Source organism: Phoenix dactylifera, unplaced genomic scaffold (assembly GCF_009389715.1).
Source record: "Phoenix dactylifera cultivar Barhee BC4 unplaced genomic scaffold, palm_55x_up_171113_PBpolish2nd_filt_p 001637F, whole genome shotgun sequence".
NCBI classification, from domain to species: domain Eukaryota; kingdom Viridiplantae; phylum Streptophyta; class Magnoliopsida; order Arecales; family Arecaceae; genus Phoenix; species Phoenix dactylifera.
The window spans coordinates 54,924-81,161 of record NW_024068941.1 but is presented as its reverse complement, the minus strand read 5'-3'; the positions used below and the strand labels follow the sequence as shown (position 1 = coordinate 81,161).

General features: G+C 37.2%; 1 protein-coding gene and 1 non-coding gene across 2 annotated transcripts; one reads left to right on the top strand and one right to left on the bottom strand.

Moving 5' to 3' along the window:
* The first annotated feature begins 14,794 nt into the window (after positions 1-14,794).
* Positions 14,795-23,540, top strand: LOC120108915 (DNA-directed RNA polymerase III subunit RPC8-like). The gene is made up of 7 exons (XM_039122626.1): positions 14,795-14,849; positions 14,928-15,023; positions 16,153-16,240; positions 19,519-19,582; positions 19,751-19,817; positions 19,914-20,003; positions 23,205-23,540. The coding sequence occupies exons 1-7, from the start codon at positions 14,808-14,810 to the stop codon at positions 23,253-23,255; spliced, it is 498 nt and encodes a 165-aa protein (XP_038978554.1). The 5' UTR covers positions 14,795-14,807; the 3' UTR covers positions 23,256-23,540.
* A 1,616-nt stretch (positions 23,541-25,156) lies between these two features.
* TRNAL-AAG lies at positions 25,157-25,237 on the bottom strand. The gene has a single exon. It is a non-coding gene; the product is annotated as a tRNA-Leu (tRNA).
* Positions 25,238-26,238: the final 1,001 nt, after the last annotated feature.

The following is a 26,238-nucleotide window of genomic DNA, read 5'->3' as shown; positions in this document are numbered from 1 at the left end:
TTTCATAAAAATTTGCGGTAATTAATTAGCGATCCTCCCTGATGGGGGCAAAGTGAATCTTCCAGCCCACAGTTAGAAGGCCGCCCAGTTTTGGCCCATAAATGCCAACACCGTCCGAATTGAATCCTCAGTCCGGCCCAAAACTAGCTCGGCTTCGGACTCCGCCAAAAGCTCCATCAACCTCAGATATTCACCGACTCCCTCGACCAAGTTTGGGTACCTCCAATATTCGCCGATCCACCCCGACCAAGCTCGGGGCGCCTACTTCGGTAGTACACCTCGACTCCCAAGCTCGGGGCGCTCCCCTGAGCACACCTCGGAACTCGGAGAGCCGAGCTACCCCTAGCACCCGTATAGCCAATCTCGCTAAACGCATGATACAACCTCTCAACGAACTCGGCCTCGCTAACAACCGCACCTATGTACGCGCCTACGCCCTCCTACGTCACCGTACATTACAGCACCACCGTGTCACACTTCGATAGCTGGCCTTCGATAGTCAAAGGACGGCACCATGACTACTCCGGCCATGTCCTGCTGTGACTGTCAACACCTTACCGTTCTCAAGAACGGACAGCACCACACGCCACTAACCAGCCTAAGCTGCGCGCCATTCAGCTCAGAGCCACGTCCCTTCATGATGAGGGTGAGCAGTGTCTCTGCCACCTGGGCCTCTCCACCGGGACTATAAATAGCCCGGTCAGGTAACTTCTAAGGGACTTTTGGCTGGACCAAATTTATCTCACTCTAACTTGATCGTCGAAGGGCCCTCACCGGAAACACTGGTGAGGCTTTGTGCAGGCCGTCGTGCAGGAGGTGGCCGCCGTCTTCTTCTTCCAACCACCGGCGACTCTCTCGACTCCTCCGATGTGGTCACCCTCGGGCCAAATTTGAACCACAACACTCCCGATGACCATGGTATAACAAGTAATCCTTGTTGATCGGAACTTCTATTTCCGATCCACATGATATGCGCCTTATAATTCCTGGTCCCTAATAACCATTTCATTATTTGAAAATCCCAAACATACCCCCACAACCCCCACCAGTTTGGTTACAGCACGTTGATGATTCTTGAGTCCGTAGGTTTGATCCTCTGGAAGTTCCCATCCCCAGATTTTCCATCTTTGGAGTACTGCTAGAGGGGTTGATCGGGTGTTCCTACGGATGTGTACCCTTGGCCGGCGAGGGTGAAGCTCCTTCTTATTGTTCGGCGAGTGTCCATGCGATGGAGCCATCCACAAATTGGGTCGGCCTTATAGCATGCCCATGTCCACTCTCTCACGCCATATCAACCTACATATATTTTCAGCATCATGAATTATTTAATTCAGATTATTTAGATATCGATAGTACATCTAATATATCATAACATTATTTTAACGTACATCCAGTCTAGTGGTTTTCCCCCACTTATGCTTACTTTGAATCTAAACTCTAAAATACCTAACTTGAGCTCGGATATAATTGGAACAACCTAGGACCTCACCCAAAAGGGCTAGTCGGAGGTATTTTTGAGTTTTTTAGTTTGTATACGTACCCAAGATCTCTCCGACTAATAATCGATGTGCGAGCATGCATTTAGTCGCAGATCGGGTTATTAGCCAGCGGAGGTTTTTGGGTATCTATATAGGACTAAAAAATTCAAAAATACCTTCCGGCGAGTTATTTTGGATGAGGTCCTCAATTGTTACAAATGATATCAAAGCGGATCCGGCTCATAGCCCATATGGACTATGGGACACTCCAGCATGAGCTCATTGAGGTTGATCATGGACCGATCGTGGTGCTTATGATTATATTTGAATAGGTTTGAACCCTTAGCCTGACGAAGATATTAGGGCTTAAATAGAAAAAGTATGTGAAGATCAATGCTTGCGTGTTTTTAGTCCCATATCGGTTATTTGCCGAAAAGATCTTGGATACTGATATAGACTAAGAAATCCAAAAAATACCTTCTGGCCAGTCTTTTTGGGTGAGATCCTGAATTATTACATGCCACAAATCCTCTTCTTCCCCATTTGGCTGCTTCCTTTCTTCAAATAGTCAACTCCAAAAAACCTCTCTTCTTATTCCATGAATATATAAAAGACGTTTGTAAGGAAGATTCATCCTCCAACAAGCACGCTCACCCCCCAAATCTTATCTTTCTTCATGCATGCCTGTTCCTAAATCTCTCTTCCCCATTTGGTTACTTCCTTTCTTCAAATGGTCAACTCAAAAACAACTTCTTCTAGTCCCTTAATGCATAAAAGAGGTCCCTAGAGAAGATTCATTCCCACATGCATGTCCACCCCAAATATCATCTTTCTTCATGCACGCCTGCCCAAATCTCTTCTTACCCGTTGCCAAATCTCTTCTTCCCCATTTGGTTACTTTCTTTCTTCAATCAGTCAACTGAAAACAATTCCTCCTCTTAGTCCATTAATGCGTAAAAGGAATCCTTAAAGAAGAATCCTCCCCGCTCTATTTCATTATTCCCTTCACATCAAATATTTTAAAAAAAAATCTGTAGCATCTCTTCTTCCTTGCTCTTTAAATTATCATGGCTTCAAAGGACACAAGTAGTCCAATTTTTTATGGTTGTTTGCTCTTATGGGTAGCGAAGCCCACATTATTTTTCATCTCTAAAGATACAAATCTCGATTATATTTACAACAAAATAGTGGAATGGTAAAAGCATCTTTTTTCTACAATGATAGAAGTAAAATTTTATGTTCCAAACAATTATAGAATACTTATTACGCTCATGGAAGATAAGAATGTTAGAAATATGCATCAATAGTTAAATGCTTGTGATAATTGAGATGGTTGTTAAGCCATTCTCTTGCTTGACTAAAGATATGAGTTGATAATCGATATGAGATAATACACGAGATCTACGTATATGCCAATTTATGTTAAGCACAAAATTGATAGCTAATATATTGATTTTTTTAAAATATTGCAGGGATGTTGTCCATTCCCAAAATAGTGAGTATACATGCCATTGCAAAAATAATTCAAAAAATGGCTCATCGCACTTTACCTCTTTTGGCAGCTTAAGTAATTTCGGTCAAGTTGTCAAAAAAATTAGAGCTATAATTGAAGAGAAACCAAGTTAAAAAATAATAATTTGGATGCTTGGAAAAGCTTTATACAGGGTCTTGATTAGGAGTTCAATGATACAGAAACCTTTCGTGACATAGTTTTCCTGCTAGACAACTTCTAGCCATACCATTCCCCAAAACCTATCATACGTAACAACAGTGGGCATTGAACAAAATATTAGTTGCAACCTACCCCTATATAATGAGGGATTCTCGAACTCATCACACAATAGTTTCAATTTGCCTCCTATTAGTATCTCTGCAAATATGAGCACATATACCCTGCAGTCTATATTATCAAGGATTTATTGTGCACACTCACGAACTTCTCGAACCTTAGCTCCTGGGATGTGGCATCCAAACTCGATCAGATAGCCAATATCACATAAATGATGCCTACATAATTGTCCAAAATAAATTATGCTACGATTTACCTGTTATTACATAAAAATCAATCAACAAGCATTATAAGTACATACCCACATATCTACCAGCATGCTCTAATTCATTGAAGCTCCACATCGAGTTGTAGCACTCAAAATGTAAATTATTTCTTCATTCAAAAAGGATCCCATGACTAATTTTTGACACCCTGATTCTATTTTTGCAGGATGATATTCTGATCTTTAACTTACTAATTATAACAATTTATGGCTAGAAGCATGGAATGCTCTGATATACTAGTATGCTTGATAGTCCTATTTTCATTTCTATTAAGAGTAAGATTGTATTTGATGTAGTATTATAAACTAAAATTTATCTTTGTTTGTTTATTTAGACTTTGACACCAAAGAATTAGTGTTTAGACTTATTCTATCTCAATTTGTCTCATCTGACAAATATTGAAATGTTATAATGAAATCCTGATGATTTTTCAAAGGTTTTGGTAAACTAGAGACCTCTATGAGGTCACTTCTTTCAATTTTATAGAGAATTGTTCATATAGATGTATATTATCTTTGTAAATTTTGATAACAATGCAAAATTTTGTGAATATGCCAAATGTTTGGATTGCAACCCTTTTTTAGCTTCTCGTGGCAATAGTTTTTGAGCAAAACACCACAACCCAAATAAAATATGGGTTATGAAAGAGGTGTAAAGACATAAAAGTATTTAGGTGGATGAGAAAAAAATATTATATCGACGTAGGGGAATGCAAGAGAGAAAAATATTGCAGCATAACTTTAAAAGAATCTTAGGATGACATGTAAGAGAACAAGGCTTCCATGGTTATTTGGACTTGCCAATTGACCTTACTTCTTAAGCGATCATGGCAAGGTAAGGTGATAAGTCTAATTTACTAGATATTGAGTTCCAATAGCAACACAAGGGAGATCTTGAGTTCCAAAGCTAGGCCACTTCTCCACAGTCTCCAATAAATTTTAATCCTCAATCCAACATGTGCTCCATCTGTGCCACCACTGCTTTTTTCCTCATGTCCATCCCAAGGCTTATTATATCCTTGAGCTCTATATTTTCAAAGTAAATGACATAATGAAAGCTCTAACATTTTTTTTCCTTTTTTATGATTTTGGTTAGGGCTATGTGTTAAATATTAGGCATCATAATTTAAGTTCTACGAGGTAATTGTTTTTTGGATTGCATGATATATTTACTTGGATTTATGATACAATGTGATAGTTGTTGTCCACCTCTTCTTAATATATATTATTTTTACTTTAATATATCTATGCTCTAATTTTTAAGCACCCGATACATGTCATTAAAATCTATATCCTTAATCTCACCGTCATCTTTCTCTCTATTGTTTATGGATTTATCTTATTTATATTCTTATTTCGTATCAGGCACCAGGGTTGCATATTGGTATGGGTTGGTAGGCACTTTTTTCATAACTTAAAAAATTCTTAGCCTTTTAATAATTATTCCTTTTTCAGTCTATCCACTGTAAATATCCACCATATATTTATCAAACATTTCATATTTGAATTATTTCAATATTAGCGAAGAGAATAAACGAGGAATATCTTTACTACTAATTCCTTATTGATACTTCTCTTTAGGCATTAATAAAATACTCATAATGTTTATGTTTGTTAAAAGTTATTTATCACGATTGTACTTATGAAACCTTTTATAGTTGCCTTCAATCAATTTTGCTTTCTAGTAACATTAAAATAATGGTGAAAGATCTTCATGTAAGAACACTTATTTTGCACTATAAGTGTTAAAAATCTCTAGCTTACAATTAAAATTTATTCAAGAAGCGAGGGAAGAATGGCTTTACTAAGACTCTCTAGAAGATTTGAAGGCATAGCAAGTCTGAAAGAAAGTTTATCTAAATTGAAATTGCATGGTTGCAGCACTCTTATGGCAATTTGATGTAAGCATGATGCTCATACTTTCTTAAGTTTGCTTACTTATTCCAAATAGTCTTCTTCTTTGCAATTCTCTTATCCAGGAGTTATGATGTTTATATAGTATTGTAAACATATATTATTTTGTGCTTGTATACTTATGATTTCTTTGGCCATAGGTGGTTGATTTTTATTTTTTAGATGTAAGATGTAGGGTTGTGGATATAGTATGGCTATGTCTTCACCTTGTTCTTTCCCCCCTCAATGCCTCCTCTTTCTTTCTTAATTTCTTCTCCTCGTGTCATTTCATTTGCTTAATGAAATGGCAATGAACATTGTTCATTGATATATATTTCTAAATTTATAACTTTTAAAGTATTTTTTTGAAATTTCAGAAAATCTATATCAAAATCAAAACTCAATATAACTTTATAGTTATTAATGCTTTTGGCTCATTAATATATAAGATGAATTTTTTATAGTAGAATTTTACTAACAAATATAGTTATTTACTCATTATCATATTTATTAGCCATTACTAGCTACTATAATGGTATAATAGTATATAATACTTATTGGTAATTTACAACACCCCAAACAAAATCCAAGAAAATTTAAATCAAAATAACAGTGCGTTATCTTTTAATTTATTGCTAAATGTTTACTGATTAACCTAATTTTATTATGTTATACTATATTTTAATATGAAATATTTATAATATATTTTAGTATTTCATTTTCTCTATATTGTGTTTGATTTTAGAGGATAAGAAAGAGAAAAGATAATACGATAAATTGTAATTAATTTCTTTTTTATTTATGAGGTTAACACTTGGGAGGTAAGTGGGCAATCATTATACTTTTAAGATTAGATGGGAGGGTAATTTTGGTATAAAATATATATATATATACTATAGTCCGATAAAAAGCAGAGGTCTTTTTAATATAGTTCAATTAGTTTAGGATATCTAGAATAAAAAAATATTTAGATAAAAAACATAGGTACAATAATGAATATCTCGATCCGTTCCCATAATGCTTTACTCCTGGGATCACATTTTGTACTGACATATTTTTGCAACTAGAAAACCATCAGATTCCAATTAGTAAAATTGTGTTCTGTTATTATATGAATGAGCATATCTGCAGCTTTGTGGTATGAGCTTGATATTGTTGTTACTGTCAGAACTATGAGAACTTCTATGCGTTTCATTATCTCAGCTTTATGTGTTTGATTTTAAAGCTCCTGAGTTTGTCAGTGTTAATCAACCCTTTTTTTAGCTTTAGTGATCGCCAAGCAACCATTTTTTCAACTGATTTCCTTAATTACTGATAGCTTTAGACAAACAGATTAAACATGTTGGGTCGAGTCGGGTTGGATAAACAGGTTAAACAGGTCGAGTCGGGTTGGATAAACAGGTTAAACAGGTCGGATCAGGATGGGTTGGGCTAAAAAGATTAAACAGGTTGGGTCGGGTTGGGCAAACAGGTTAAACGGGTCGGATCGAGTTACCTGTTTATTAAACAGTCAGGTTAGATTATAATTTATGACATGTTTAATAAACAGATCGGGTTCAGATTTATGATTTTCTGATCCGACTTACATATGACCCGACCCGTTTATGTCCAACCTGACCTGATTGCCATCCCAAGCATGATAGACATGAGGGGGAGATGTGATGTAGAAGAGGGAGAAGAAGGTCTAGAATTTTTAGAACTTGTTGTCACAGTAGAAGATATGGTTGGACATGGTATTGTGGGTGAGGAAGGAGGGGTTGAGGTGAACTCGTAGAGGAAGGAATGGAAGTCAAAGCTTGGAGTGGAGTAGACCTATGCACAGGTTGGGTGGTCCGCCTGACTTGTTCTAGCCCAAAGCCTTTTAAGCAACTTAAGCCAAGCTTTTTGTCCTAAAAAGCCAGGCCAAATGTAAAAAATTAAGCCTATTTATTAAATTGGTTAGGTCTGGCTTGAATTTTTAATACTAGATTTTGCTCGCAACAAGCCCAGCTTGGTCAATTTTTTTTTTAAATAGTGGGATGTTATGATTAACTATAGGTTTTGTTGATATCTAACTTAATGGGAGAAAATCTAGAACCTTGGAGTTCCTTTTGTTTGTTCCGAACATACTATTAAAATATTTAATTATTCAAATTTAATGTATTTTAAGCATTTTTAATATTTTTATAACATTGAAAAAAAATCCAGGTTCAATGTTTTTTTCCCCTCGCTATGTATTCCCCTCTATCCTCGGAGACTGGGCTCCCAGCGCGAAGCCCTCACCGCCGATCTCATCGCTCCCCTGTTTTTGATCCAGGTTCGTCTCCTTCTCCTCTCTTCTCCCTCCACACACTGCTTCGCTATCCTTCTTCCCAACATCATCGCCGCCCCCGCCCCCTTCCCGGCCGCCCGCGCAGCCTCTATGTGAAGGTCCTTCCTCTTCTCAAGAATCAGTTCTTGGACGTCGCTAAAGAAGCCGCGGCTTCGTCTCTCGCTTTCTCTCGTCATGGAGAGAAGTATTTGTGGGGATTTCTTTTCTACACTTATACCGCTGCTCTTTTTTTTTCCTTTTTCTTCTTAGCCTTCTCCTTCTCCTCCTCTTCTTCGTCTGTACATGTATAAAATTGGGGCGATGATGATGGGTGGCTCGTTAAGGGTTTTTCTTCTTCTCCTCTTCATTGCCGTGCATGTATTCTTTTCTAGCAATGTGCGAGAGGCAGCTCTGGAAGGTCTGCTGTTCCGCAGACAACCTGTTGCAAGCCATGGTAGCTGGGCCGCTCATCGGAGAAGAAGGAGAAGAGAAGGAATGATCTTTCCGTCTCATCGAATCAAGAATCCCCCTTTGAGCCTTGAACCTTCGAACCCTAGGTTCCAGCTGGTTTCTTTCTCATGGTTGGCTGGTGGTCTTCTTCTTCTTGGCGGTGGGAACGGCCCGTGAAATTGTGCTTCTTTCTCTCATTTTTCTTTTCTTCTTTCTCGCTGGATTTTGTTCTTCTTCTTGATAATCTGGTCTCGTACGAGGAGTCTGTGGTGATTCTTGAACATGGATTTTGCTACATTGCCGAGGGGGACAATGGCTTTTCTAAATGGTGAGGCAATCTTGGACGGTCTTTTGTTGTTCTTGCGAAGTCAACAGTTTGCATCCATTTCAATCCGAGCCTCCTCTTCCTCTTCTCTGTTTTTCTAGTTTATGGGTGGTGTTTATGCATTCTCTTTTCTCCAGCTGAGCACAGTATTTTCTTTCTGGTTTGGACACGAATGGATGGTTTAGAAAATAGTTGGCTGTACCTGGCAAAGCACTAAAATTTACCTTCTGATGAGACCCGAGCTCCCAGAGGAGAAACCCTCGCCACTGAATTCACCGCTCCCCCTGATTTTAATCCAGGTTTCATATCCTTCTCCCCTTGTTTTCATGGATCTCGATCCTTCCCATGTGGTTCAGAGTTTGACATGACCACAGGCCTATAAACAGGTCGGGTTCTAAACCGACCCCGATCCGATTTCGACAGCATTTTTTTTTTGGTAATTATTTCGAGCCAGGGTGTAAGAGGGGGAATTCTCCCCTCATCTGATCTCCAGTCCCCCATCTCCGCCTCCCAGCTCTTCCGGCGACGACCGTCCGTCGCCGACGACCAAGCTCCTCCGCTGTCGCCTCTCCTATCAGCTCTTCCGGCTTCCGTTCCTTGGTATACTGCAGGGCTCGCTGCTCCTCCACCCATCTCCGTTGCCCGCGAACACCTCGGCCGGGCTTCGTCGACCCTCTGCTTTCGGTGCCCTGTTCCTATTTGAGGACAGAGAGCGGGGGACGAAGCCGCTGTTCTTCCGATCTCTTTCGACAAGCCGCTAGCGCCCCTCGCCACCGCGTCTCTCATTCTTTCCCGTGCTCTTTTTACCCTCGCACGCCTTCGGTCCCGCCGCCTCTCTTGCGTCTCCTCTGTCTTGCCCCCTCGCCGCGTTCCACATCACTCTCCCACCTCCAGCAGATCTCCACCACCCCCGCCTCTCGCGTTCTTTTCTGTCAGCCTCTCACCTCCTTCATCGGTCCGCCGTTCTCTCCATCCGCTCGCCGCCTCCTTCTACCATCTCAGCCTCCCTTCTCTCTTCCTTTCTCAATTCTCCTCTTCCTCACCGCCAGAGTCTTTCTTTATCCCCTTATTCCCTCTCTCTCTCTCTCTCTCCCTCTCTCTCTTCTCCATCCATTCCCGCCCCCTTCGAGTGTGCGCGCTTCGAGTGTGTTCGAGGGTGAAGGGCTACCGTGCCCTCTTCTACCCCTCTGACTCACCCTCTCTCATTTTCCCTCTCCATTAGTCTATTTCCTCTCCAATTTACCCCTGGAGAGCCTCCATTATGCCGCTTCCTATCTCTTGGCCTGCGAAGGAAACAGATCAAGGCTAGTGGCCCGTTTCCCTGGTTAAAATGATAGTTTAAAATCCGTGGTTTTGGAATTTTTGTAATTTTTTAGGAATTATTTTTAAATATTAGCACGTCACTAATTTGGTACATGTGTGGTTTTTGTCTTATTAGGTCTCAAAGGATCCCTGTGAGGTGATTAGACTACCTTAGTTGTTGATATTTGCGAGGTATGTAATATTTTATATTATATAGTATTTCTCTAAGATTAATTGTACAAATTATTGCCTTAATTTAAAAATAAATTGCATATGAAATTTTGTAATTATATAAAATTTGATTTATCATTGCAGTTTCTCTTAATTAACCGCATGATTCGACACATTATAATAAGATCAAGCATGTAAAATTATATTTGTTGCGTGTTTATTTGTAAAATTCGAAGAGTATTGTAAAAGAAAAGAAGACTGATTATATATGTATATATAGGTATATCACTTAACTCTCTGTCTGACTACAAGATGGTCTGGGACTTGATTATATTGTGACCCTCCCATAGTGGCAATCGTGGTGATACTCTACCACAGGCCTATAAATGTGGCGCCCCACGTATAGGGGTAATCGTAGTGATATTAGTCATAGGGATATAAATGTGACACTCCACCAGAGGGTAATCATAATGTACTTAGTCATAGGGATTGAAATGTGGCAATTTCACCACTGAGGTAATTGTAGTGATACTTGAGCTGTAGAGGCAAAGAAGGCGGAACTGTTCCGAACTATCTGGTTCAAGATGTATCGAGCTGTACGGCGGCGGATCGGGATGATTTTGCCAATTAAAATCGAGAAACGGTGAAGGAGGAGGAGAGGGAGAAGAAAAGAGGCAAAAGAGGGAGAGGGAGGAAGAGAGAGGGAGGAATGGCGGACAGCCGATGGAAGTCGGTGGAGGGTTGCCAAAGGGTTGGGGAAGCCACTCGGAGGGGTGAAGGAGGGGGCCGCTGCCGACTTCACGTAAAATTTTTGAAAATTAAAAAAGGGCCCCTTTGGAGGACCCATGTTTCGAGTGAAATAAGAGAACCAGAGGCGATGCCCCTTCTCCGCCCCTCTGCGTGGCTCCCTGGTCCTCTGCAGCTCTCTATCGACCTCCGTTGGCCATCCGCCACCCTCCCTCTCTCTTCATCCCTCTACCTCCCCCCTCTCTCTTTTCCTCTCTTCTATTCTTGCTCTTCCCCGCCCTCTTTGCCGTGTCGGGATGTGCTCCGTCAGCCTCCGCCGGTCTTCTTGTTCTCCTTTTCCTCCCTCCTCTTCTCTCTCTTTTTCTCTCTTCCTATTCTCCTTCTCTCCTATTCCTCTCTGCTTGTGCGGTATGAGTCTAGCACGAAACGACACATGGGGCATACCAAGCCGTGCCGTGAAGCAACCGATCCGCACTTCAGTACCGGCACAACGATTCTTGCGTAAGGGTATAAATGCGGCCGTAGTTAGGGTTGTAGAGCTTAATGGATTGGAACTTGTTACCCATGTACAAGTACATGAATGTAAGTATAGTTGATTATGAGATTTGATATTCTATCTGATTTACACATACCAATTCATTATGTGAAGTGTGAACATTATTGAAAAGATAAAATGCATTGTTTCAACATGTGGAATATTATTGAAAGTAAATGGTAGAAACTTTGCTGATACAAATATATCATGTTTTGTGTAATTTAATTGAGCTAAATTATTTGATATGGGTTGATCCAATTCTATAAAGTGGATTTGTTACTGAGTTGGTGAAGCTCATAATCTTCACCTATTTTTTTCAGATCCATAGATCAAAAACTAGGCCAGTACCGGCTTTTGGGGGGAAGTATATAGACGCAAAGCCGGACTTTATAGTTAGGAGATGTAGTTTTAATCAGTTTGTGTATATTAAAGTGTTGTTTGCAGATTATTTATAAGTAAACTTAAATACTAGAAGTTTTGAGTTATAAAATTTGGAAGAACCTTGTTTATGACTTGGGGTGGTGTGTATGAATATATGTGGTAGTTTGTACGATAGTTTTGTTGTTCTGATTATCACTACTTCGTGTGTATGAATTACATTGTTACCAGATATTGTTGAATTTATTGATTGGTAGAATGCTTTCATGCTTGTAGGATCAACCCTGTGAGTATGCGGCATTTGTCATGCCCTCGAATTATGATTCTGGGATTAGGGGTGTGACACCTGCAACTCTCTCCTCCTCCTCCTCCTCCTCGTCTTCTTCTTCTCTCAATGTTTTGTGATTTTGTGATTAGTATGTTTGTATGACAAGGTTTAATTTGGATTGGTGATTTAATTAATATACTCTCAAAAGATTTGAAGATTGTTTTGAGAAGAACGCTGTGATTCTTACAGTGCCTTGTGATATAGGTCAAATTTGTAAAACGGAATCTATAATATGGATTGTATTGATTGTCGTGGCTAGGTTCAACATAGTCATGCAGCATGTGCGAGCAACTTGTATTATTTCCAGAAAGATGCAGGGTATGATGTATAATATTATTATGAGGCATAAACAAGGTATCAGACCAGTATATCTTTAATTTTCTGGATGAACTTGTCAAAGGCTTTTTTAGGCTTATCCTATTCTTAGCGTAGTCCTGTAGTTTAGCATATTTAGTTCTACTACAATATGGTTTCAGTCAAGCAAATGAGCTTATAGTTTGTTGTAGATTTAGGCCGAAAACCTTCTTGACTGTACTATCATCGATTGCGCCAGCAAGTGGAAAATACTGTAACCAACAATCACACAGTAGACTTGAAGAAGTCCATCTGGTTTGTGAAGGCTTATCACGTGTGGTCTCCTTAGAATGTGATGAAGTGGCCTTGTGCATCGACATGGATGAACCTTCTTTACCCTATGGAGATGGACTATTAGTCCAGTTTAGTTGCAATATTTATTGGCATGCGCAATGCATGTAAAAAAAGAAATTAGTCCTCGAATCCTGCTCTCTGTTTCTCATCTCCAATCTCTCATCTCTCTATGCACAAAGGTATATGTATTTCCATTAACATTGGTTCTCTTCAATTTTAAATAAGTCTTCCAACAAGTACTTTTAGGAATATATGAACTCGTAGAACTATATGAAATATTGCATTCACGATCAAGTTCTCGTTAGTCCAAGGAGTGCTTGTTTTGGGGTCTCCATTGTAACTTGATGTTGTGGAACGGACTGATGGATTGCATTTGTGGATCTGTGCATATCTGCGCTAGTTGGTTAATATCTGGAGTGAAGTATGTAGTTGTTGGTTTCTTCTTGGATTTTAGTGATGGTGAACTTGATGACATGAGATGCTGGACTTTAGAGTAGTTAATTGTTAGTAGTGTGTAAGAGAGAGTTAGTGCTGTATATTTCTAGGTACAGGGAGTTCAGTGATGTGAAGAATCACAATGAAACATCCTTAGGAGTAAGTTGCCATTTTATTTCTCTCATTGATAAAAGAGGTGATAAATTGTGAATTTATCACCTTTACTTTGTCAGCATATTTCTAGAAATCGCGGCATTCTTCAGTGTTTGTCAACATTGTTATCTTATTGCTGGGCAGTATTAAAAAAAAACCATCTATTTTTTTGGAATTATCTCTTTCCATGATAATGTAGACTCTTTAAGGATTAAATATCACGGATTTTGGAGATTGGTTGCAAGAGCCTAAACTATGTAATCAACAAGGTAGTTTAAATGCCGACTTTTTAAAAAAAGTTATTGCTGAAGTTGATTCCTTGATGCAGATTTGTGCTTCTACATTTAGTTGTTTAATGTGCATTGAAACTTTTGTCGCATATATTTAGGATGAGGTTATATTCAACTGCTTGTATACAGCTATTACTAAACACAATGTAGGTTCTTATATTTCAGCTTGCAAATCATTAATGTGTGTTTGTACTGAATTTATTTTTGATTATGTTCGCTCATTGGGGCGCGCATACATCTAATCTTGGATTTCCCATTCAAGGATCACTGCTTAAGAGTTATGTGTCTTGTTCAAAAGTTCAGGGCCATAACTATGGTAGATGATTCTTGACTTATCCAAAAGTTGACAGTTTAGGATACATAGTCCCCAATGCATTATATTGGTGTCTCAATTACATTAGCCATTTCAGGAAAATTCCTTGTCAGCTATTCCTGTTGTTCTTTGTGTACATACTTGAATGAGGGGACATATTATTGATAGCAAATGAAGCTAGCTGTTGGTAGTTTTAACTAGTCCTATTTGTGTTCTCTGAGAATCACAGGGAGATGCTGTCATAATATTTTTGAAATGGAATGAAGAAGTTGATCCACTAACGATCTGGATATGCTTTTGTAAATGGGATAGGAAGACCATACCTTTTAGAGAGTTGGAGATAGAGGAAGCATGCCATCATGGTAGATGTAATTAACACATTCTTTTGGTATTAATGATAGAGTATCTTGTGCTCATTTTTTCAAGGAATTTTGCATAAAGTAACTTTTAGTTAATAAATTTCAATGTAATGATAGTAATTTGTCTATCATTTATTAATTAAAATTTAATGTTTGCATACTTCTACATAAGGTTGGCCTTCGAATTGCTAACTCTGTATAGAATCAATTTCAATATCCCAAATCATCACTATATAATTCAGTGTTTGTATTGTGACTCCTATAGAGTTACCACCCACATCTTGGACTTCTAGCCCTTTAGTTCCAGAAATGGATAACTAGGCCATTCCAAATTGGTCTTGCATCATTAATTCTGTATTGTAGTCTCTGACCAGCGATGTTCAATTATGACAATGGAACCTAATGGACACAATAGCAAATGAATTAAATACAGGAGGATATATTTGATATTTGTAACTTCAAAGAGCAAATATCAAAAGTAATATTTTTGAGAATATACATGAAAATGCCCCAATTTATTTTGCACTTTTTTTAAATCTTGCTTACAGAGCTAACAGGTTGTTTATGACATCTCATTTGTAGGTACCATGTTTTATCTTAGCCTAATTGAGCATAATTTGCCAGTGCCTCCTCACTTACTTTAACCGTCCTCTCCGTGATGCAATCAAGGAAGAACTTGAGAGGCTGTTTCTTGGACAAGGTGCGGCTAGTAATAGAGTGGTGTTAATTTTATTTCCATCTCTTCCATTTATTTATGTTTATATTTGATTTCTACTAGGTTATCTCAAATTTGGGGCTTTGCATCTCTGTCTATGACATCCAATCCATAGAAGGTGGTTTCATCTTTCCAGGAGATGGCTCTTCGACATATAAGGTGCTCATCTTTTTCTTCGTTTTTGACTTATGGAGTTTCAATTGCATAAAGTTGCAAAGTTTGCTTAAAGGTATTATTGATAGGCAGCTGCTTCGGCACTTAGCTCAGTTCTACTTCTTAGATGATAGTCACCAATGCAAAGTGGCTGCCTAGAGTTTTAAGTTCTTGCTTAGTACTATCAAAACCTAGGTGGCCGCTTAGCTCACCAAGCAAAAATGGTATACAACTTATGTCAATTAAAATGTGCATACTTAAATGGTCTATTGTACTATGAAGTATGCTGTATGTTAAATATTCACTAACTAATGAGTTATAAATTTTAGATTATAATAGCTAATAAATTATTTATAGACATATCAATGAGCATGACACCTTATAGAAACCCCCGTGGTACGTGTGTTTGTAAAATAGCTGTTTTCTTTGTTCCTGAGAAGAAGTTAAGAGAGTCTACCTACATGTCACATGTCATAGATTGCGGATGATCTTCCTGCCAGCCACCAACCTTATGTTTACCCATCAATAGTCCCATCAATAGTCCATTCTGTTCTTCTTTGTTATGATTCTTTCTTTATTCTTCCTTATTGTTCCTCTTTTTTCCTCTGTTCTTATCCATTCCTTTCCTGTTATTATTTTCCTATTTTCTGTTGTTCTTTCTTTCATTTTTCGCTTTTTTAGCTTTTTTTGGACCAAGTGTTATTTTCTTCTTCTTGCTCTTCTTCCTTACTTTCTTATAAATATTTTTCCTTTCCACTTTCTTTTATTCTCTTCTTTGTCTTCTTCCATGTATTTTCTTCATTCTGTATCCCAAATGAGGCAAAAATGAACATATTATTTTTCCTTCTTTCTTTCCTTTTCTATTTTATTCCAGTTTTGTTAACCTTTGCTATCTAACCTTTTGTTTCTTTTCATCCTTTTTTTTTTTTGCTACCTTAAAATTTATGTTTAAATCATAAGTTGGTTACTGCTGCTGATTTGGACTTAGAAAAAATAATACGCAATTACAAATGATAACAATTGCTTCATGATAATAGCTGTTTCATCTGATTGAAATAAGGTACATATATATTGGTTTATGTGCTTTCTTTTTGTCACTAGTTATGCAACTAATCAACTATTTTTCTTTTGATAGGTTGTGTTCAGATTAGTTATGTTTCGGCCCTTTGTTGGGGAGATTCTCAGTGGAAGGATTGAAAAATCTAATGCTGATGGCTTGCGCTGTATGTAGGAAATTACTTGTTAAGCATTACATATATTTTCGTGGTAATGTTCATATGGAAGATAGGGTGTCCTACAGGCTTTCAAAGTGTTGATATTGGAAGCATGCAAACAAATAATAAATAGTACATTATTTTTATTTCATATGCTTCTCGTTGTAGTCTATTTAAAAGTAATGGATTTTTTTGCCAAAAGCGTATTTCTGTTATGATGTAGAGGGTGGATGGTGGTTAAATTATCGCATCAATTAATGATGTATGTCCTTTATTCTGCTTCTTGGAAGTGGAGTTTTGGGCAAAGATTGCAAGGAAGCTATAGCAAAATCAAATTTTTATGGGCTTCAAGAAGCCTTAGATGGTAGATAAAGCATAGAGAAAAGTTTTGGAAAGTGGTGGATTGGGGAAGATGACATGGTGCGGTACCTTGTGGCCGAAATTATTTTAGTGGATGGTCTTTGACATGATATCCTGTATCGACTGATACAAGGAGAGAAGTACAATCTCTGATGATGTGGCAAGCATAGGAAGTGAGGAGAGTGGAAGATTGTCGATAGGGGATGCGGCAAGGTGAGGGGAACTTGGGGTGATCTCCTTGTGGTCAGGCAAGATAGTGAGCACAACCTGCAATAGTGACAAGAACATGAGATGGAGACTATGAGATATTGAGAGGCGAGACTGGGAATTAGGTATTTGGGTTTTCAACTCGAGGTAATTGACTTAAATATTGATAATATTTTGCACTCCTTGTTCACTAGCCTAATTGTATGAGCACTCTGATCAGGCTCAGCTCATCTACCAAACAAGTCTAGTACACTAGTATAATGTTTGGGCTTAGCTTGTTTTGTAGTACTTGCAGGATTACAGACAAGTTGTTAGCAAGCTGAGCTTGTGTTGTTCTTGAATAGCTCAATTTGACTGGGGCCTAATTGGAGGTACAAGCCTAGTGTTTCTGGGACTTACATATGATGTCAATTGCAGTAGAAGCACTACACACATTGTGGTGACACAATGACATCTATTTTGGATATTGTACTTAATTCATATATATTGAGAAGTTGCATATGATTATACGCTTATGGAAGGATTGAAGAGCCAAGTATGTGCCTGTATAGGTTAGTATGTGCCATACTGACTGGGAATCAACATTTGGAAACCCTTAGTTTCTGGGTATGCCACATTATATTGCTGCCGGACCACTTGGTACACTTCTCTCTTTTGCTCTATTGCATTTGAACCGACATATATTTGCTCATTCCCTGTTTTGGTGCGATATGCATGCAGTACCATTTTGGCTAGTGAATTAGGGGTACATAATGTGATACTAAATTCTTGTTCTTATGTAGTTAGTTGGTGTTTAATAAGTTGGTATTCAGTACTGGTACTTGATATTAACTCTTGTTTGTAGTACATTTTAGTTTCATCTTAAGACTATCAGAAGATTCAGAACTATACAAGGAAGGATCTGAGATGTACAATAGAATGATGCATGATAAACTTTGTAGGTTTGTTTTATTACTCAAGATAGGGGATTCCAGCTAACCAGCAGGTGTCCACTAGGTAGCAGCTAGTCATAGTCCATGGACCATCTGCTTATCTCTTGTCGATTCTCATCGGAGAACCCAGCTTAGTTTTACTTTTTTTTCTGCTTTTTTTTTTTTTTATATTCCTGACTGGAAATCCGGGACTAGGATCGAGTCTACTGTGTCTATTGAAATTTATAAAACTGAAAACTTCACCTGGGTTGAGTCTACTTTGTCAAATTAGTTTCTGGCAAAAGCACATAAAGGGATGCTAGTTGAATTTGCATATTACGAGATTAGGATAGTCTTTCTATCATCACCTGGCAAGATTTGAAGCTAAATATATGCAGTCATATGGAGCAGGAAGGAAGCTATGTTTTGATAGGGCCTTGTAATAATTGCAGCAGCCACCATCTCAATTCAGGGTTCAATTTAGCATGCAAATACATATCAGTTCAGGGGAAAAATGATATTTTAAATCAAGAAAATGTCATAGATTCTAATGGTCAAGATTGAAATGTAAAAGGGAACAATTAAATGAAAAAAGAAAAAGATTTTTGCATTTGCTTGTCTTTGGTTACTTTTCTTCCAAATCATATTTTATGCTGAAAGAAATTTGTTTTTTTCTGTTTATAGGGCATCAACTTCTGATATCCTTTTTAGTGTAATGAGTTTTTTGCCCAAATTGTAATTTATTTAGTATGTTGTTTGATCAATATCATTGCTCAATTGAAATAGTTAGTGCTTTTAAGGAAAAACCAGTCTTGCAGTTGTATGTTATCACAATTAACAACTGCTAATCAGTGGTGATTTCAGGGTTTTCTGGATTTCAGCAGAATGATTATACCCCATCTATGGGTATGAAACACAATACCTATGGTAAACAAGTGCTCTTACGTGAACTGGGCAATGCCCTAGTGGTCACACCCCATTCCCTTGGGGTTGGTTCTGATTTAGGTCTTTGGTGGTGCTATTTGGACCTTGATTATTTACCTTGGATGTGTCTTCCCTCCCTTTGTCTGAAGAAGGAAATAAAAGGAAAAGGGAAAGCAAGTCTTCTTACCTATATTTGATTGGGAGTATGGAATCTTTTCATTTTTCCTTTATAGGCAAATGAGTAATCCTCCACTTCTCCATATCATCCTGGGACCGTGAGTGGCAGTACTTATGTGTACTCCCTTGAATCTTAAGTATGAACATGTCTGAAATAGAATATTGTTGTTGATGACTAAGACTTTAGTCATCCATTCTTCTACTTTTTGTATCTGGATGGCTCTGTCCCAACTGATTGCCACCCACTTATAGTTACATGTTTGTGCTTTCTATGCCCATATCCTACCACTCATTATAGAAAGAGTGTTTTGATTTTTTTTGTTTATTTATTTCCATCAGTGTTGCATGTTTGCATTTTTCTTTATGGGTAAATGAGTAATCCTCCACTTCTCCATATCAGATTTGGAGCACAACTGGAAGTATTAATGTGTACTACTTTAAATCTAAAGTTTAACCATGTCTGAAATAGATTGTCATTAGTTCTTTGTGTATCTGGGAGGGTGTGTCTGACTCATTGCAACCATTTATGGTCACTTGTTTGTGATTTCCGTGCCACCATCCTATCACTCATTATAGAGATACTTTTTTTTAATTTTGATTATTTTCATTAATTTTACATGTTTATCTCAAAACTGGCCTGTTTAACCATCTTAGCAACTTTTACTTTATAGGCTCATGTTCATAATTGGTGGTTAACCTGTGTTGCAGTGTCCCTTGGGTTTTTTAATGACATATATGTTCCTGTTCATCTGCTGCAACAGCCATGCAAATTGTAAGGTCTTTATGTTTGCAATTGAATTTTCCTTCTACACATGTTTAGCCAACATCACTTGAGATTATTCATGAATCCTTCTATGCCATTTGTTCTTATTGGAGAAGGAGACTACATAATCTATCTGTGTACTATATAATCTCTTTTCTCCTTACATTTTGATGATAGGGGACCAGGTGATATATGGATATGGCAACATGAATGCGGAGAATTGACTCTAGATCTAAAAGAAGAGGTGTTTAATTTTTTTCCTGTTCAACTTGATATTTTGACAAACAGGTGTTAAATTTATGCTCGCCCTTCTACTCATCTTCTGAAAATTATCTTGCAGGTACACTTTAGAGTGGCTGATATTAGATATCCATCCATCCCGATTGAGCAGAAGGAAGATGCAGAACCATTTGCTCCCATGGAAATTATTGTGAGTCATGATTCTTTTAACATGCCTTATTTGAATAATTCTTGTGTCAGCACCTTATACTATATTATTAGCTTCTACCCGTTCTTGCTTTTAGATCTTGATTATGGCCTTGTTGTTGGTCATTTAGGACATAATGTATTGATTGATGGAAGATACTTCCATTGTAAACATTTGTGAATCAATTTGTATGCATGGCCATGATGAATTAACATTGGATGGAAAGATGGTGCGTGCGGGATGTTCAGTCACAGCTTAATGTGTCAATGGTATTCTTGGAGAATTGCAATTTCCTAGAAATAAATATATTTTCAATTAAGTTTTCAAGATGTGAGAACTTTCAGTAACTTATGGACTTAGGTTCTATGACTGACTCTAAGAAAATAAAATGAAAACAAGAACATACATACATGCATACGTGTATATATATACACACACACACACACACACACATATATATATATATATATATATATATATATATATGTATGACATTGACTTGACTACACTCGAGCAAATCTCCACTAAAATCTGTTCAGTTCTAGATTGGACAATGGGGGTCCCATATCGATAATCTGAGCCGTTGATATATGTATGATAGAGCTAATATATGGGCACTCACAACAGTCCAAAAAAGGTTTGTCCTAACCAGATGATGGAGGGCCCATCGCCGATGATCCGAACCTTTAGATGTGATGTATTATCTCTAAATTTTTATTGTGAATATATATAACACGAACAATCCTTGACTAGGCCATGGCCCAGAACATAACTAAGGCTACTCTAAGCGTATGGTAATGGATTTCAATGATTTGTTCAACTCATAGTGTTCATCAGGTTGGAGGGACAAACCCATACCAAAAACTGGCGGAAACCCTTTAATTTCAATTTCAAGTGAATTTGGGTAGTTAGCAGATTTAGGTTAGAAATTGCCACCAATACATGCACAGCTATCAATTACATAAAATATATTCGTGGACATACATCATATATAAGAATGTAAGAACACAAAAATACCCACATCTGTGGATACACCCATATTCATATTCAGATGCTCACATGCATACATAGATGTACATATATTTGCTAATATGTAAGTAATTTTATATATTTAGCTATATATAAGTAATTTTCTGTAATTTCTTTCATAAATGAGGCATTAATGCTAATAAGTATATGAGACATGTTAGTCTAGAGTCCCATGGAAAAAACTAGATTATGTTAAAAACAAAACTTATGTAAGCCTGTGTTGAAAAAGTAACCTATGAAATGTTTTGCTCAGGATCACAACTCCAACCATTGTTTTAAAAATGGTCTATGCAGCCACATATATGGCCCCATATGCATATATTGCCTCCTAACTACACTGCATGGGTGTAGGCTACCTTTATATGTTAATGGGTTCTATACCTTGCCTAAATGGCCCATATATGCCCGTCCCTGGATGTGTGGCTCACCACTTTTCTCTAAGGGTTTTCTTTTTTTTATAAATCTTTATTGAGCTTTCTCTAAAACTTATATTATTTTGATATATTATTATGAATATATTTATCTTTTATTTTTTCTAAATATGAAATGCTTAGGCGTCAATTGAGCGTATGCATTACCTTGACTTTTCTTATATACCATAGTTGCTTTTTTAAACCTTGGCTCCAACCTCCAATAAGATGGAGAATTGTGGAAGTTTAGCAATCTCTGCCACGTGCTTTAGAACAGAAATGGTAAACTTCAGCACATCTATCATGTTTAGCAATTAGTTTAGTGTAAATTTCACGGACTGCAATATATTTTGGAATTCTTTTTAATTGTTTACAATCATTGATTATGCTTTAAGTTATTTTGGAATGTTAATTTATCGAAGTATTAAATATATCCAATAATATCATGACAGCCCTTTTAAAATGAAAATTCACAATGTTTATATTGCCTACAAACAGACACAATCACATCCTTGGAACTTTCTTGCCTATACATCAAGTACATATAAAGTGGACAATTTTAATTATAAGATATCATGCTCTGATTTCTTTTCTTTTTTTCTTTTTCACCTTGAGATAGGGGAGGCCAGAGCCACCCCATTACTACCCTTCTAGTTGCCTGGGCAGTCTGAGTTCTATTGTTCATGGACTTGGATTTTTGCTTTAGGAAAATGCCTGGACAGGGTGGGATTGAAGATCTCTGGGGATAACCCCCACTTCAAGGCTCGATCCCCAGACCTTTCGCTTGGAAGTGAAAGTGTACCACTGATCTAATGCTCCTGCATATCATGCTTTGATTCAGAAGTTTTTTAAGATGTCTATAACAAGATCGATAGTTTAGACTCTCAAAATACATGACCCATAATGTGTTTTAGCTGATGAACTATTTTCTGATGCATTTTAAATCATTGATTTCACGTTAGAAGTAGGTGGGGGCAAACTAGTTTCAAAAGTATTCTAGCATTAGTCTCCGATCTCTCTCCCCCCCCTCTCTTCCTCAAATTCATGCACATATATCTATATATGTCCCTGTGTGTCATTATATTTACATTGTATGAAGGTATCACGTCTCAGATCCTTACAGGTGAAGTGCCAACCACTTTTTAATGCATGAACACTGATACCTGGATAACAATGCAGATAGAACTTCATCTGACATACCATCAAAAAAATAAAAGCACCTACAGACACTTGGATAAAATGAGACACTGGTAGGTGAAGTGGAGACGTTCCATTGCCTTACAATTGACACCATTGCTAACAGTATAGATAGCATTTCATTCGACGTATCAATATATATATATTGAGAACAGGTAAAATATCAATATGGACCTATAGAAACTTGGTTGAGATATGAGATACTGGTAGGCATTTTCAGTGCTGTTGCCTGTTGAAGACAAATGCCCTTGGTTGGTATTGATTAGCGGCATTGAAATGCTTGCTGTTCTGTAAGCAGTTATATAGACAGATATCATAAATTTTGACTAAGTGATACTTTGCTTACATAAATGACATTCCATCTGAAGTAACTGGAGTTTGATAAGATTTTGCAATAAAATGACTTGTTGATTTGGTACAAGATGAGTTATCTCGCATGACCCCAACATGTTACAATATGGAACTGTGTTTACAAAATAATTTTTTTGAAGGTTGAAGGTTTGGGCCTTCCTTCTTAGTGGCCGAAGTAAATGTGATCACTGTTTTCACAAATTTGTTTTTTTGTCAGGGAGATATATATGGAGATGGTTTGGGCCTTCTTTCCTGGTGGGCGGAGTAACCAATTACGATGGTGTCAAAGAACACTGCATATACCAGTATCAGCCTCACTAACAATGCTTTCTTTCATAGCCAAATGAGTTTTGCCTGTGTTCAGTCCTTGATAGTTTTCATTGAATCACCTATGCTTAGAATCCACTGTAGGGAAACTAAATTACAATGCATCATTTGACACCCTCAAGGATTAAAAGGCATCATTTTACTGTGATCTTGCCTTCTCAAAAGTTATTATTCCTTGTGTTGATCATTAATCTAGCTGTTTATGTATTAATTATTGTTACTATTACTATTACCATTACCATTATTATTGCTATTACAAGGGTATGTAGGTTTTAGGTGACACCTTAAACGCTTGATGATGGCCACACTGGTGTCCCATGTGCTTGCATGAGCCGCATACAAAAAATACAGCTTCACTCCTGCATGCGCAATCGGAGGCTGATTCATGATTGAATGCGGCCGGGGGTGGTGGGGGCGAGGAAAACCAGAAGGGGAGATGTGTGTATAAGTAGTGAGAGGGTTGTATCTTTCGCTTTAAAGAAGGATTCACCTTCTTTTGCAAGAATCTACTGTTGAATTATCAGCTGCTTACTTTGAGAGCTGTGCCTATGGATGAATGATGGAATTCTGAGAAATTTGAGATCTGTGCATATAGTGATCCAACGGTGAATGCATGCGAAGGAAGATGAATCATTCTTTCTTGCGAAAGATACAATCTAGTTCCTGCACAGAGATTGAATATTTTGCGAAAGACAAAAGTTGTAAATTATTGAATATCTTACGTGTATAGTGAGAAAGCCCTGGAGGCCGGTTCCATGTGCTTAGCCAAAAAAGAAAAAAAATCACTCCTCCTTGCGAAAGCCAGGGGTGAAGTGCAAGACTCACTCTTTTGAGAGAGAATATGTTACTTTCTTAAAGAAACTGGGAATCCTAATTGAGCTCTCTATTCTCATTGGGAAACTTAGAAACTTTTAAGCTCAAACTTCCAAATTCCATCTCAACCAATTCTCACTACTGTCTTTAATCAAAGCCCTTCGTTCCATCTTAATTGGCATTCTTCTTTGTAACCATGGTTGTGCACGACTCTTTTTGTTCTTTAATAACAACTATTCGTCCCATCTCAATCAATGCCTTTTTGGCTTTAATCACAATCATCCATAATTTTATAATATTTTAATAATTAGAAGAATATTGCCATTACGACCTAAATTAGCTTACATAGATCAAAATTGGGCCTTACAAGTTATATAAGAATTTGGTTAAGTATTACATTTTCTCCATGGCAAGCTACATAAGTAAGTTACCATATCTTAAGATCGTACACAAATCCCTACTCTTAATGCACTATCACTAGGCAATGCTAGCCAGGAAATTAGCACTTTTTAGTTCTAAATAGCAATTTGTGTTTGACCGAAAGGAAAATAAAAAATCTAGTGCATGATATTTCACCCTACATTAAGTCCAAATGCCTTTAACTATTAGTGTAACAATCTTTTTTTACAAAATATATATTATATTTGTTTAAAATAATCAATATGCACAGATATATGTAGAAATTACATTGATATCAGAACTTTTTTATTGAACTAATTTTTTCCCCATATTTTAGATGTTCTAATTCTATTAATTTGTTTGCTTCTACATATTAAAAAGAAAAGGGAAAAGTATTAAGGGTTGAGGATTGGACTCAAAATTCATTTGAACACTTTTTCAATGTTAATTTAGAAACTTTTTCGAAGAATTATAATTTAGTTTTAAAAAAGAATTAACAAGATATAATTTTAAAATTATATATTGATGTTAGACGTGTGGACTAAGCTCAAGATTTCTTGAACAATAGGAAACCTTTCTTTAGAAGAATTATAAAGGAGAAAAAGAATTAAAAACTTCCCAAAAAGAACCTGTTGAGAGTGGGATTTGAACCCACGCCCTTTCGGACCAGAACCTTAATCTGGCGCCTTAGACCAACTCGGCCATCTCAACTTGTTAATAACCCTTTTATTATGTATTAATTCAAATTGAATATAGGATTAGTCAGGAAAAAATAAATGTAAAGAAACAAACATGCTAAATCCCCAAATTTTTAACTTCTCTAGTAATTCTAACCACTACTTAGGTAGGTCATGGTCCATAATGAAAATGCTACTATTCTAGGGTTATAAGGATGGAGTTTTCTCCCCGCTAAGATGATAACATGAGAATATTATTTATGTCGTAAAAGAAAAAAGTTATATAGCTTGACGATACGATATTACAAAGATAAGATAAGATTTCCTTCAAGCTTCATAAACATCCAAAAATAAGGCATACTTGACTAACAACTAAGATGTGTCGTTACCGTGATGAGGGATGTAGTAGAACAAAACCCCACCTGCAATTTTAGTAAGAAAAAGAGAATAATTAAAATCTCCAATACCATTATCAAAAGTTTTTCTTTTTGTGCAATCCTTATATAATAACTAAGGTGCCTCTTTTAGCTCGAAGCCATGGAAACCAATATCTAGCCCAACTTTAATCATTCCCTCAATGCCAAAGCTTCAATAATTTTTGTTTTTGAAATACTTCTGCATTTTTTAGTAACAACTACTTAAATTTTTCCATCTTTATTTCTAAAAATATTACCAACTCTACCACAACCAAAATTTTAAAGTAGTTTATACTCCACGCAACGTGCAAACTTAGTGTTGACTTCAAGTCAACCAGTGATACATAGTGGACTTTGAGATACATATTTGCCATCATGTCGAATAGTGCACAAAAAATTGAGAGGTGGATGCTTCTAAATCCAAAAATCCACCATGTATGGTCGGGGTCCAAAGTGGAAACTAGGTTTCCACTTCATAATGAATTCACTCATTGTCAAGGATCTGAACGCAAGGCGACTCATCAGGTCAGAAGTTCAAAACCTTGTTTACATTACATTCTGGCTAATGATGGCATCTAAAAAGGGTACATGCATATTCAACCATGTGGCAAGGTTTGGA

What these genes read in the sequence shown, in the direction of transcription:
- LOC120108915 (XM_039122626.1), top strand. Translation starts at nt 14,808, where the DNA reads ATGCAATCAAGGAAGAACTTGAGAGGCTGTTTCTTGGACAAG. An exon ending in GAGGCTGTTTCTTGGACAAG is followed by an intron (nt 14,850 to 14,927) that starts GTGCGGCTAGTA and finishes GATTTCTACTAG; the next exon opens with GTTATCTCAAATTTGGGGCT. An exon ending in CTGCAACAGCCATGCAAATT is followed by an intron (nt 19,583 to 19,750) that starts GTAAGGTCTTTA and finishes TTTTGATGATAG; the next exon opens with GGGACCAGGTGATATATGGA.